This window comes from Rhinatrema bivittatum, chromosome 7 (genome assembly GCF_901001135.1).
Source record: "Rhinatrema bivittatum chromosome 7, aRhiBiv1.1, whole genome shotgun sequence".
Classification (NCBI taxonomy): Eukaryota; Metazoa; Chordata; class Amphibia; order Gymnophiona; family Rhinatrematidae; genus Rhinatrema; species Rhinatrema bivittatum.
In genome coordinates this window covers 104,148,364-104,162,141 of record NC_042621.1, presented here as the reverse complement: position 1 = coordinate 104,162,141, position 13,778 = coordinate 104,148,364, and the positions used below count along the sequence as shown (strand labels likewise).

At 47.1% G+C, this 13,778-nt stretch overlaps 1 protein-coding gene across 8 annotated transcripts in view; it reads left to right on the top strand.

Annotated features, from left to right (window-relative positions):
* RIPOR1 (RHO family interacting cell polarization regulator 1) overlaps positions 1 to 13,778 on the top strand; it is a 345,200-nt gene that overhangs the window by 224,391 nt on the left and 107,031 nt on the right. For 6 of the 8 annotated variants that reach the window (XM_029608847.1, XM_029608846.1, XM_029608848.1 and 3 more), the window contains exons 3-6: positions 3,820 to 3,975; positions 4,248 to 4,326; positions 5,556 to 5,579; positions 6,326 to 6,379. In XM_029608847.1, coding sequence (XP_029464707.1) covers positions 3,820 to 3,975; positions 4,248 to 4,326; positions 5,556 to 5,579; positions 6,326 to 6,379 — 313 coding nt within the window. The remainder of the gene's footprint in view (positions 1 to 3,819; positions 3,976 to 4,247; positions 4,327 to 5,555; positions 5,580 to 6,325; positions 6,380 to 13,778) is intronic. The other 2 variants (XM_029608844.1, XM_029608850.1) reach the window with 1 other exon arrangement.

Below are 13,778 nucleotides of genomic sequence, written 5' to 3'. Positions count from 1 at the left end.
TTTTCTGGCAACTCTACCATGCAGTCCATATTTGTTCAAGTATCTCCTTATTGTGCATGCTGAAATACCCACACCACTTTGTTTCGGAGAAGGCTGTATTTCAGTAGAGGCTGCTTGTGGGTTTTTCTTTGCATCCTAACACATTTTCCTGGCCAGTTGTCTGAAATCTTTCCTTGTATTAACTAAACCAATAATTTTCTGCTTCTTGATCAGAGTTTGAACAGTTCTGACTGGTATTTTCAAATCTTTGGATATCTTTTTACATCCTTTTCCTGATTTATAGTTGAACTATTTTTTGCTCTTGGATCCTTTGACAGTTCGTTTGCTTTTTCCATGCTTCAGTAATCACCAAAGTCAGTGCAGCCCTGGATGAAATGCACAAGGGTTTCCCAAGAGCTAAGAAATTCATTGACTATACACAGACACTAATTACAATCAAACAAAGCAGAGGTTTGGATACCTACCCTTCCTTGCCATCTCAGTCTGTGTGGGTCAACTTGAGTGTACATTATCAGCCCAAACATTCAAGGGTAGGTAATCTTTTGAACAAGACCATTTTATTATTTCCTTTGCTGTGGTTTGTTTAATGATTGCACTATTCCGTGATGCATCATAATTTAATTTGAAACACATTAAAAATAACATGTTTTGTCTGATCACTCATGTTTTCTTAAAGTGCCACACACCTTACAAATCCTGCTAGGTGTATGTACATTTATGAGCACAACTGTATGCATAGCAGACCAACTTTACGTTTCCTCAACAGGAGATGTTTGAGTGTGTTAGAGCCTGTTACTGTTTTTGCAGTGCTGCATTTTCAAGGTAGGGTTGTTGCTTTTGGAGTCATGGGAATTAATGCAGTAATGGGAAGGTGGATTTGCTGTAAAGGGGTAGAGGTTGTTTTATGTCTTTTTGCAGGGTTTTCTCTTATGCTGCAAAGTGCCTGGTAGAGGAGTTGAGTGAGTTGCTGTTACTGAGGTGACATCAATTTTAAGTTTTAATTTTTTGTGTTCTGAATAGTAAGGGGAAACATGCTAGTTGTCTCTGTCATGCTCTTACCTCTACTCCACCCCCCTCCCCGCCTTGCTTGCCTGCCTCACCTTACTCTTCAAATGGTAGACGGCAGCGAGAGCCAGCTCTTTCTGCGTTACAAGCAAGAGAGTGTGCGTTGCAAGCAAGAGAGTCCAAAATTATGAGCCCTTGAATTGCAGACAGACAGACTGTGCAATGTGAGAAGAACTGGCTCGCATGCTTTGCTCCTTTCTCCAGCTCTCCTGGGATCACGTTTTTCCCATGACGCTCCTGCTCTTTTTGGTTTCATTGGGCCCACTCATAGTACTGCTGCTCCCATCAGCCCCTGTACGAGTCGGCTCTGCCTGGCAGTGGTCGCGCACACCACACTGCTCTAGGCTGCTTTGAACAGCAAGAAAGGAAACTGAGCAAACTATCAGAGTCACGTGGTCTTCATCTTTTGTCCTATTCTGCTGTGTAAGCATTTGAGAGAGTGAATTTGGAGAATGGTTTTTATGACTGGACCAGAATACGATCCAGCATAGGAGCATCCTGTATAGGAGGGAGGTTCGTCCAGAGATGTGTTGCAAGCGAGAGAGTCCAAAACTATGACCCCTTGAATTGTTCAAACCCAGCAACTTTTAATTGGCAAGACTTCATCTCCTAAAACAATGATGAAACAGCTGGCAAACTTCCAACAGTGGAAAAAGTCATAGCAACAAGGGAGGAATTTGAGTAACATAAAATGTCAGGTATCAGTAACATTTAGGTTGATGTATTAAAGAATGAAAAGCAGGATCAGTGCCTGAGAAATGAACACAAGTGGTGGCTTTTTGTTTTGTTTTGTTTTTTGATTTGTATGAAAAATGCGACCAGTTGGAATCCAGAGCAGTGTAGAGGCTTTATTTATGTGTTTCTTATATACCACACAACGGATACCAGATTTAAATGTCATACTTACACCCACTACAAAATTCTGTCTACTGTTCTTAGTTGATGCAGTGTGACTGACTGGTAGTCTGTGTACTGTTGAGGAAGCCACACTGGGTTTCCTCCAAATCTGTTATCAGTAGTATAAGAACCACTCTTAATTGTGTGGGTGTGTATGTATTAGGATTTGTATTTTACATGGTTACCTTGCCTTTCCAAACCTATGCTCAAAGTGAGTTGCTATTTATGTACAATAGGTAGGTTTTTGCCCCAGAGAAGGCTTACAGCAGAGGTGGGCAGATGCTGTTCTTGAAGTCTACCAACCAATCACGTTTTCAAGACATCTCTAAGAACATAAAGTGCCATGCTGAGTCAGACCAAGGGTCTGGTTAATTTCATAGAACCCGAAATGTGATTGCAGAAAAGACCATTATAGCTTATCTAGTTTGCCCATCCACACCAACTGCTCAGTTTTACAATCCCTTCCACTCCCTCAGAGATCCCCTGTGCTTGTCCCATGTCATGAAGTCTATCTACCCTAGTCCTAGTACAGTTGAAAAGGTAAATAACTGTTGCTTATTAACTTGTTATACATTACTCATGATTTTATAAATCCTTATCATATCCCCTCAGAAAAGGAGTAGTCCTTAATGTGTTGTAACATTTTTATAGGGGAAACTGTTTTTTCTTTCTCTTTGGTGTTTAAATGAGATGTCCGCAATGCTCTGAAGTTAGGTGTCAACAGATATTATGGATTCATTGGGCATTGTTGCATATGTCCTGATCTTGGCCTGTATATCCTGGCCCAGTTTGGGCAGTACACCTGGTCAGTAGCTAAAGAAGTTGTCTTGCTGTTTGTGCAGTTTGTGTTAGCCCGCTGGTGTAGACTATTTCTAACCGTTACTGGTATTTTTGCCGGTGCTGAGAAAGCTACACACGCTGCCTGCCACTCCCCTAGATCTCCGCATTTGCTCTGATTGTCAGGGGGTCTAGTTTGATGTTCTTCAGCCAGGGTATCCCCGGTGTAGAGAGTAGACATGCACTGACGCTCATATCTTACACGGTGTGTCTGTCTCGGGATGTGGAGTGAGGCATTTTCTCCGGTTATAATTGAGGTGACACTGCATCAGCAGTCAGTGGGCCTTGCAGTCACCCCTCCCCCCCCCCCCCCAGCTCTGATTGCAGTGCAGACGTAATTTGCAGTGCGATTCCAAAGCAGTGGAATGAGAAGAGATTGGGTTGGCACAGGTAACGAATGCTGCAAAAGATTCTCGCTTATTTTTCAAAACACTATGTATTGGGAATTTTTTTTAAGCCTACTTTCTGAAGGAAAAGAAAGCTTATGTGATCACGGTCTGTGTCTGAGTGTCATATTTTTGTGTCTTATCCACACTATATTTTCAGAGATGTGGGGAGCTGGAGAGAGGCCCAAAGTCTGTGATACTTGCGTGAGCTTTTTTTTTTTTTTTTCCGGAGACACCTGTCCTGGACAGTAGGCTTCTTCTAATTCTGGGTATAACTTCTGTTTTATTTTTGACGAATCTTCCACCCTTTGCCACATTCCCTCATAAGTAAGGACCTACAGAGGTGGCAGCATTCATAGCTTAAAGGGCCATCCCAGCTATTGTACAACAGCGATGACGTCTTGGTTGGCTTATGGGTGCACTTTCACCGGGCTTGAGAATCGCAGTCCATACACCTCTTAGCTCGCACTACAGTGGCTGAGTTAGCTAGGAGGGGAAGAGGGAGTTTAAAAATGGGAAGAAACCAGCCAGCAGCGACTGAAGAGGGCTGTAAGCCCGCAGGAGCAGGAGGAAGCTGCCAGGTCAGAAAGAAAGAGCACTGACTTTGTCTTCCTCTTCCCTGTCTGTTATCCAGCAGGAATTTCCCTGCCTTCAGCACACCCACCGTCTCCAGGAAATCAGGCTCCAGGATCACTAGAATGTTCTCCATGTCTCACAAGTCACCCCCTCCCAAGGTGCCGCAGCCTGACCGGGTGGATGAGGTGTACGAAGCGCTGAAGAAAGGCCTGGGGTAAGTAGTGGGAGGGTCTGAGTAAGGCTAAGAGTAAGAAAAGCTTATACTAATATATTGCTGTTCTTTAAGCAATGTGTACTTTTTTTTTTAATGCCGGTGTTGTGAGTGTGGTATTAGTGCTTTATAAATCGTACTCTTGACTGAATAGTGCTATGTAAATAACTGCGCTTTTCCAAGTGCTTCTTTGTTGGACTTGGTGGCAATGTCTTGTGCTGCTGCTTTGTTGTGTGCCTTTTATTTATCTTTTTTTTGTTTCCTGTCTCCCTCAGTGCTTATCTAGAGGTGCATCAGGTAGAACTGGACAAGCTCAGCACACAGATCAGAGAGTCCAAGAGGAATTCCAGGCTGGTGAGTCTCTCTCATTCACATGTGTGAGGTGGTGGGGGAGTGGAGAGAGATGGAAACTCGCTGTTTTGTTTAAAGGGCACCATGCGAGAAGGGGGGGGAACCAAGAGTAGAGCCGCTATCCTCTCTGAAGGCACCGGGTGGGGGGGAGGGGACACGTGTAACCATCCGAGGGATCCTGGGAGGGGGAGAGAGAATCTCACTTTCTTTGCTCTGAGGTGTCCAGAAAGGGAGCATGGTAATCTTATTTTTTTCCGAGGTTTATTGTAAGGAAGGAGAGTCTTGTCTGAGGGGCCCTAAACAGCACAGCAAGATCAAGACAGAGGCAATGCCACTGTAATGTGTCCGAAGGACTTCAGCAGGGAGGGACAGAGATAATATCTGTATCCCTTCTGAAGGTCCCCAAGAGGGGGAGCGGTCTTTCTCACTTTTATTTAAAATGCATTTTCATCTGTTCTGCCTTTACTCACAATCAGGCCGATACAGTATAATGCGCTCCGGAGCGCACTGTTAACCCGCGTTTGGACACGCATTTTCGACGCGCTAGCTTTACCCCTTATACAGTAAGTGGTAATAGAGCGTCAAACGCGCGGCCAACCCCCCCGAAACTAATAGCGCCCGCAACATGCATGTTGATGGCCCTATTAGTTATTCCTGCGTGATACAGAAAGTAAAATGTGCAGCCAAGCTCGCGGGTTGAAAACCGGATGCTCAATTTTGCTGGCGTCCGGCTTCCGAACCCGTGGCTGTCAGTGGGCTCGAGAACCGACGCTGGCAAAACTGAGCATCAGCTGTCAAACCCACTGACAGCTGCCGCTCCTGTCTCTAGTGCCTCTTTTTACCGCAGGCCCTCATTTGAATACGAAATCGCGCTCACAGGAGAGTGGCCTGTGCGCGCACCGGGAGAGCAGGCGCTCGCCCGCTGTCCCGCGACTTTTACTGTATGGGCCCGAATGTGCTTCATCCCATTATGGAATGGAGGGAAGGCCAGGTCCTTTGTGTTGGGATGTATTTGTCTTGGAGAGCAATATGAAATGCCAGCTCTGTGCCCCTCTAATAAACACACTGCCAGCCTGGCACTTTCACGCTGAATGCCTTACCTGTGCTCAAAGGGGTGTGCGCTCTTTCCCTCGGCCGAGAAGCCTTTTTCATTCTTTAGACTACTTTGGCACTTGCCTAGCAGCCTTTTAACTTCATTCTGCTTTTTGGTGTTGTGTTTTTCTCTCCTTTAGGGCTTCCTTTATGACTTGGATAAGGTAAGATTATTTCTTCTCTCTATGCCATGTAAAATAGCCCCGGTAGTAGCCCGTGTCACGTTCGGGGAGCTCCTGCAGCGGGGCAGAGGCTGCTGCCGCTCCTGGGAGAGCTGGAGCAGGGCCGGCACCTGCTGCGAACGGAGGCGACCCCAAAGAAGGTGCCAGCGGGAGCTTGCAGGGCCGGCCGCCTCACAGTTCCGCATGCAGATATTTGCAGAAGGTTAAACACGATTCCGTGATGCAGCCAAGGTCTTGCCAATGCTTGTACTAGTGGCTGCCGATGCCTCTTCACAGAGGGAAGGGAGGTGTTGGCAAGAGGGGAGAATACAGCACCTGGTCAGCTTAGAAAAATGAGGAACATTTAAAATGGGGTGCTCAAATCGGTCCTATGCCCCCCCCCCCTGCAGCCACTCAGGTTTTCCAGGATATCCCTAATGAATATGCATGAGATTTATTTGCATGTGCTACCTCCTGTGCTTGCAGATACTTCTCATACATATTCATTAGAGAGATCCTGAAAACCCAAATGGCTGGGGGGCCCCGTAGGATCGGTTTGAGCATCCCTACTCTAGACATTGATGTACTTAAGGGGTCGCAAATGACATGATGCACATGCTGTTATTGCCCCCTCCCCTCATCCTGCCTATCGAATATATCCATGTTAATGAGCGTGAATAGCAGGCAGCAAGTTTATCCTTCTCCTAAACTTCTAGGTAATTTTTTTTTTTTTTATTTCCCCCCCCCAGCAAGTGAAATCTATTGAGCGTTTTATTCGCCGGTTGGAGTTCCATTCTAGCAAGGTGAGTGCTGCTTCCCCCCAGATCTATTACAGTTTGCATCATCTCATTACTAAAGAGTTAGGGGGGGCATCTGAGGTTAGAGCTCACCCTGCTGTTCCAACACTGAGACACCCCTTCTTCCACACGCACAGATGCACACACCTGTCCTGCCCCGCAGCAGCCCCTATTGTCCCGGGCCATTGGCCAGCTCACAGACATTGTTGGACTGATTCGTTTTATTATTTGTTGACATTTGCCAGGGTAAGAACACTGCTGACCTTCATTTGCCACTTCCTCTAAGCAGTACCTCAGTGTGAACGTGTGGGTTCTCAGTAGTCTGAGCATTTGACAGCATCGCACAAACTAGTGACATAGTAAATGATGGCAGATGAAGACCCATAAGGCCCAGTCCCATTGTGTCCCCTTCAGGGTTGCAATTGTTGCTCTGTGCAGGTTACCCCATGCCTTCCAGGAAGCACAAAGCAGCCAGATCACCACCGCTTTGGGCTATAATTGTTAAAAGTTGGTGATACGACCAAGCTTTTCATGAACAGGCAATAGCTCTGAAAATGTTTCTGGCCTTGCCCCCGATACTTGAACCCATTCCCTAAAATCTCCATATTTTACTGACTTCGGTTATGGCCAGGACATTGGTTCCCCAATGGACCTGTTAGATAAGTGTCAGAATTCTTTTATTCTGTAATAGTACCAAGAATCTGGTTGCTATTCCTGCTAGCTGAAGATCCCGGTAGGCATTTGACATTTTTGTAACCTTCCAAGTTTGTCCCTAAGTTAATGGTCTAAAAGTTAGTTTGCTTCTGAAAACAGATTCTGTGTTTCAAAAATCGGTGTCAAATAAGCACTCAAATAATGATCACTGGCAGAGAAGACCTACTTTCTTACCAGAGTTTAATGTTTTTAATAAGAGTACCCCAAAGGAAACCTTGTTCTAATGCGAGATCTTTTAACAGTGCTTTTGGGTTTCTATGAGCAATGGGGGTGTGGGTTTTTTTTTTTTACTTGTACTACTTAATACTCCACAAGGTGTATCTTATCTATTTCTAATGCTGTGAAGGCAATTAGTGTGGATAGGATATGAGGAGGAAATCTGCACGTCATGGATCTTGTCCTGCCAGAGCCCACTGTGACCCATTTATTTCTGTTTATTTAGCTCCTTTGAAGGAGTGGAGGAAGATTTTCTGGATGTTGTGTATTAGAGGGGTCATTAATTTTAGCCATTTCCTCTCTAAGATCAGTCATTTCCCACTTAAAACATAAGAACATAAAATATTCCATACTGGGTCAGACCAAGGGTCCATCAAGCCCAATATCCTGTTTCCAACAGTGGCCAATCCAGGCTACAAGTACCCAAACATTAAATAGAATTCAAGCTACTAATGTAAGCAGTGGCTATTCCCTATTGATTAATTGCAGTTTATGGACTTCTCCAGGAAGCTATTCAAACCTTTTTTTTTTTTTTTAAACACAACTATATTAACAGTCTGACCACTTCCTCTGGCAAAGAATTCCAGAGCTTAATTGTGCATTGAGTGAAAAAGAATTTTTTTTTCCGCTTTGTTTTAAATTTGCTTTTTGCTAACTTCATGGAATACCCTCTAGTCCTTGTATTATCTGAAAGAGTAAATATCTGTGTTTCACATTTATCTGTTAAAGTCCTCTCATGATTTTGTAGACATCTATCATATCTCCCCTCAGCCTTCTCTTCTCCAAGCTGAACAGCCCTAACCTCTTCAGCCTTTCCTTATACGGGAGCTGTTCCATCCCTTTTATCATTCTGGTCGCCTTTCTATGTACTTTCTCCAGTGCAGCTATATCTTTTTTGAGATGCAGCGACCAGAATTGTACACAGTATTCAAGGTGCAGTCTCACCATGGAGTGATAGAGGCATTAAGACACTTTCCGTTTTATTCACCATTCCCTTTCTTATAATTTCTAACATTCTGCTTGCTTTTTTGACCGCCGCAGCACTCTGAGCCGACAATAGAGACCTGCAGACAGATTGTTTAATCTTTTATGCTATTGTATATGTTTAAAACTGTAAATCACATAGGCAATAGGAGATATTAATAAATGTAAAGTAAAGATGCAGACCGTCTGGAAACCTAGAGCTTGTCTGTCTTTGGAGTAGAGATCCACAATTATTGCACTGAATGAGTCGTCATGTCAGTTTGCCTCTGGAACACCTGTATCTATATTGGTAAAAATCCTTATCACTTAGAGCAGTGGTTCCCAACTTTTTTTGTTTTGTGGCACACTTGGCACAGGGTTCACTTTTGTTGTGGCACACCACCCACTTCCCCATCACTTTTTCTTCTCTTCCCTCTCCCCCTACCCCTTGGCATCATCACAGTCTCCCTTCCTTCTTCCCCCAGCATCATAATCTTGCCTGTTCCCTGACATCTTCATCTTCTCCCTTCCTCGTATTATCATCATCTTTCCTCTCCCTCACTCCCTGGCATTAACATCACCTTCTCTCTCCATCTCCTTATCCCTGGCATTAACATCGCCACCTTCCCTTTCCTTCTATCCCTCTTCTTCCACCACTCTCCTGTACCCCCTGGCATCATCACTTTCTCTGTTCACCTCTGACATCATCCTCATCACCACCTTCCCTTTCCTTCTGCACCTCTCCCCCTCCCACTAGAATCATCATCTTTTCTCTCCCTCCTCACCTCTGGTATCATCACCACCTCTTCCCTACCCCCTCACATCACCTTTCCTCTCCCTCTTCTCCTCATCCCCTGGCATTATCTCCATCCTGCTCTCTTACTGTTGCGGTCCCGGGCCGTGCCCCGGGTCCTCCACCTACCTCGGGGGTGGCCCGGGCCGTTTCGGGGCTTCTCCAGGGCAGTCGCGGCAACCTTCCGGGCCTGCAGGCCTTCCAGCACGTCTCTCCCTCCTCGGGAGAGACGCCGACGTCCAGACGCGGCTGGCCCCGCCCCCTGATGTGCACGCGGGGAGGAGTTCCAATTAAAGGGGCCAGCGCGGGAAAATCCTCAGCTGCACTGAGGATGACGTCAGACGCCTCAGGGTACAAGTACCCTGCATCGAACTCTCATCTGTGCCTTGCAACAAGGTTCCTGGACTTGTCCTGTGTTGCTGTGTTCCTGGTTGTCTTCGTCCCGCTTCTGCCTGCTTCCCTGGTTTCGGATTCTTCTGGCTCTGACTCCTGGACTGGCTTCGGATTCTTCTGGCTCTGATTCCTGGACTGGTTTCGGATTCTTCTGGCTCTGACTCCTGGACTGACTTCGGATCGCTCTTTGGCTCCGACTCTGGACCGGCTGTGGATCGCTCTTTGGCTCCGACTCTGGACCGGCTGTGGATCACCCTTGGACTCTGACTCCTGGATTTCCTACGACCTGCTGGAGGCGCCAGCCGTCCGGAACCACGACCTGCAGGAGGCGCCTGCATCTGGACCACCCACAACATCAGGAAGTCGCCTAAGTCCCAGCGGCCGAGTCCCTACGGGCCCCTCCTGGGGGGACTTCGGCTTCCAGGGTGAATCTTCTAAAGTCCCAGCGGCTGGACTCCTAAGGGCTCCTCCCGGGGGAGTGCCGGTCTCCAGGGTGAAGAATCCTCTTCTTCTTCTTCGGTCCTACACCGTCCATCCATCCATCCAGAGGAGGGAGAGTCCTTGGTCGCAGAGGACTTCTCCATAGACCAGAGCGTCAGCCAGCACAGAGTTTCCGAACCGCCTCCTGGTTGGGACATTCGCTGTGGTCCTCCACGGCACTCCATCTTCTGTTCCAACCAGCCCAAGGGTCCACGAACACAACACTTACCCCTTGGCATCGGCATAATCATCACTTTTTCTCACCACTTTCCCACCCCTTCACATCATCATCACCTTCCCTCTTCCTTCACCCCTCTCCACCCCTGTAAGGGACTCCAACCTCGGGGGAAAGCCCTTTCGGACTGCAAGTATGCGCGAACCCCTGTGCCACATTGTGACCATCACAACCCAGAGGCTGGCCATGGTCCATGCCGCTGGTGGGAGAGCGCATCCAGGCATGAGCTAGACTGAAGCTGAAGAGACAGAGTCCAAGCAAGACATGGAACCAGGTGAAGACTGAGAACAAGGACCAAGGCTCCAGAGAGAAGGCTCGGGAACTCCAAACTCAAAACCAGAGCTCGGGAACTCAGACTATGGAACAGGACTAGAAACTCGGGAGCAGGACACTGGCTTGAAGGCTGAAGACACTGGAGCGCTGAGACTGAAGACAGCAGAATGCTGGAACAAGGCGAAGACTAAGCCACTGGACCAGGCTGAAGACCAAGATGCTGAAAGGAGTCTAAGACCAAAGGAAACAGGCGACCTTGCGAAGGCAACTCTGGAGAGACAGAAGAGCCCTTTTATAGGGCAGCTGGGGATGACATCATCTGAGGCACCACGGGCTTTCCTGCCTTCGGCCCTTTAACTGAAGAAGAGAAGTGCATGCGCGTGTGTAGCAGGACACTGGTAGGTGTGGCAGCATCATGGAACGGCAGTGTTTGCAGGCCACAAAGGAAATAGAGGTGGCATCTGCCAGTTTTAGGTGAGTGAAGCTGCTCGTGGGACCCTCCCGCTCACGGTAATTTTAACAACCCCTCATCAATCTGCCTATACCCCTCCCCCTCCATCCCCTGGCATCGTTCTCTCTCTCTCTCTCTCCATTCCCCATGACAATCGCCTTCTGTTCCCTTTCCCTTTGACCCTGGCAACACTTGCTCTCTCCCTCACGTCCTAGCATCATCTTCCCGCTCCTCCACCTCCTGGTATCATCACTTTCCCTTTCTCTCTACTTCTTTTTTTTCCCCCATCACCTTTCCTCAGCTTCGCTGGCTGGCATCATTATCACCTTCTTCACCACTCCCTTGAATCATAATCATCTGTCCCTTTCCCCACTCCACCCTCAGTCCCTGAACAGCAGAAGTTTGGGAGCAGGCTTACCTAGCACTGCTGCTTCCTCATTTGCCAGCCTCCCTCTGCAATCTGAACTGCATGGGCCAGCAGGTCTCGGGAGCCAGCAGAGGGGGAAGCAGGAGCAGCTGCCGATAAGCGCTGTTCTCTGATGCCCCCTGCTGGCAGGAGGACAGTCTGCAGGCCGGGAGGGAAACTGAATGAGACTCCAGCCATGGCACACCTGTACTCCAGGCACAGCACACTGGTTGGGAAACATTGATTTAGAGGACTAATTCATCAATTAATTTAAAGGTCCATCAGTGCTCTAGTTGGCTATTTAAGAAAAGCAGACCCTGGGGTAAAGTGGGAGGGATTAAGCTCAGATTGCAGAAACGTGAAAAAACATCCTGGATTTGTTCTTTCCCCTTCTTTAAGAGAGAACTACCCATTTGCCCTCTTTTTACAAAGTTACTTGTTACAGGAGGGCCATTGTAAGATTAAAGCTTTTCCTCCTGGTCGTCCTCCATTTCCTGCTTCCTGGCTAGCAGTGGCAGGTCTCCTGGGAACCTGAAATGTTTGGAATGCATTTTCTTGCCTTGCAGCAGATGAAATGTTTACCTTGGCTGTAAGTCATTGCTAGCTCTGGGCACTTCTTTAAAAGAGACCCTGTGAGGGAATGTGTTCAGTCAAAGTAACCCTTTCTCTTCTCTCTGTGTGAAAATGTTCCAGTGGCTTAAGCTCTGGTGCTGTCATACACTCGCTGCAAGGCCCTAGCTAAAACAGACTTGGCCCAGTTGTCCTATAACAGCAGCGGGTTAGAGTGGACCTAGATTGTAAAGAAAAAAAAAAATCCAGGAAATCACCTGGAGTGGGAGTAACTTTGTGGTGAAGGAAAAGAATCCTGGAATCTGAGATGCCCCACTAATTTAACAAAAAGCGTTGAGTTCGTAGATGCTATACGTAAACACCTTTCACTTATCTTCATGTAACAAAAACACAGCAAATGAACAATCCAATGTAATTTCACTGAAAATTGTTGGAGAAGAGGAGTCATCACGAGCAAGTCTATAAGCCTAGTGCAGTACCCAGCCTGTAAGCCATGCTAGTTTGGTTCTGAAAACAGAGTGTCTTGTCTTTCAAAAACTGGAGTCGGATAAGCCCTCTAATAATGATCACTGGCAGAGAAGATTACACTCTTACCAGAGGTCCCAAAACGTTTTAAGCAAAGGAGCACATGTGACATTTAAAATCATCGAGGGGTGGGGGGGTGTCTCTTTAAGAGCCTTGCCTTTTAGTGATTTGAAATGCTGGGGAAGGGGAGCAGGGTTCCCACAGAGGTAAGGCAGATAGTGTCAGTAAGAATTAACTTTACAAAGTTGGCAACCCTGCCACCTACCCCCAGCCTCTGATTCTCCTTCTTGGGGGGGGGGGGAGGTAGGATGTGGGTGAGGAACCAAGGTAGTGTGTGGACCTCTCCACTTCCCTCCCCTTTCTCACCCTTTCCTCCAACCTCTCTCTCTCTCTCTCTCTCTCTTTTTCCTCCCCTTTCTAGTCCCTCCTCCATCCCCTCTCCACTCTCTCACTTCCCTTTCTTCCCTGTCCCCTCCTTTCTTATCCAGGCATCTTACGTTTCTGCTAGTATGGGTTGGGACGTCCACCTGTGGGCCAAAAATAGTAGCCCTTGTTCTGGGATGGTCTGGTGGGCTGGCAAAACCTACCGCAGTGGGTTGTAGTTTGGGGACCCCTGTTCTAAACCCAAAGACATCGCCCAAGTTCCTTTTGCGCCTCTCGCTAAAGTTCAAGAAACAGTTGTGTCAACAATCAAAATATGCAGATTTTTCCATAACGAACGTACCCTGTAATCAAATTCATCAGCTTATCTTTTAGGAAGAGGAGTGGTCTGGTGGTTAGAGCAATGAGCTGAGAAGCAGGATTCAAATCCCAGTCTTCTCACGGTCACACCTTGTGACCTTGGGCAAGTCACTCTCTGCCATTGGCTCAGGTACCCACTTAAGGCTTGGGTGGGTAAACGTCTTTTGTGCTGGGGCCACATTACAAGTTATTGGCTGCAAGAAGTGTGGGGGGAAATCCCCCTTGGAGTTCCTCAGCACGACAAGCAAACCCCCCAGCACTTGAAGATGTTTCAGTATCCAGCAGGCTTTAAGCACCATCATTTTTAGCAACTGAGGAAGCCCCTTTCACTCATAGATCCCAGCCTCTATCCAAAATCAGCTGAACCTTTTAACCGAAGAGGCACAAGGCATTTTCCCAGCCAGCAGACTACCTCCCCTCAGTCACAAGTGTAGAACACAGACCCTCACCAAATCAGCATCGAGTATAAATAGAAAGGGGCAGACAGAAAACGGAACTGGCAACCACTAAAAGCCAGTGCAATAATGCAAAAACCGAAATATCACCATGCCTCGTAAGACAAAATATAAATCAATCATAAGTGAGTAAACCATACTAATAAAAAATATTTAAAAAACCAGGTGATGAATAGAACATATTATAAAT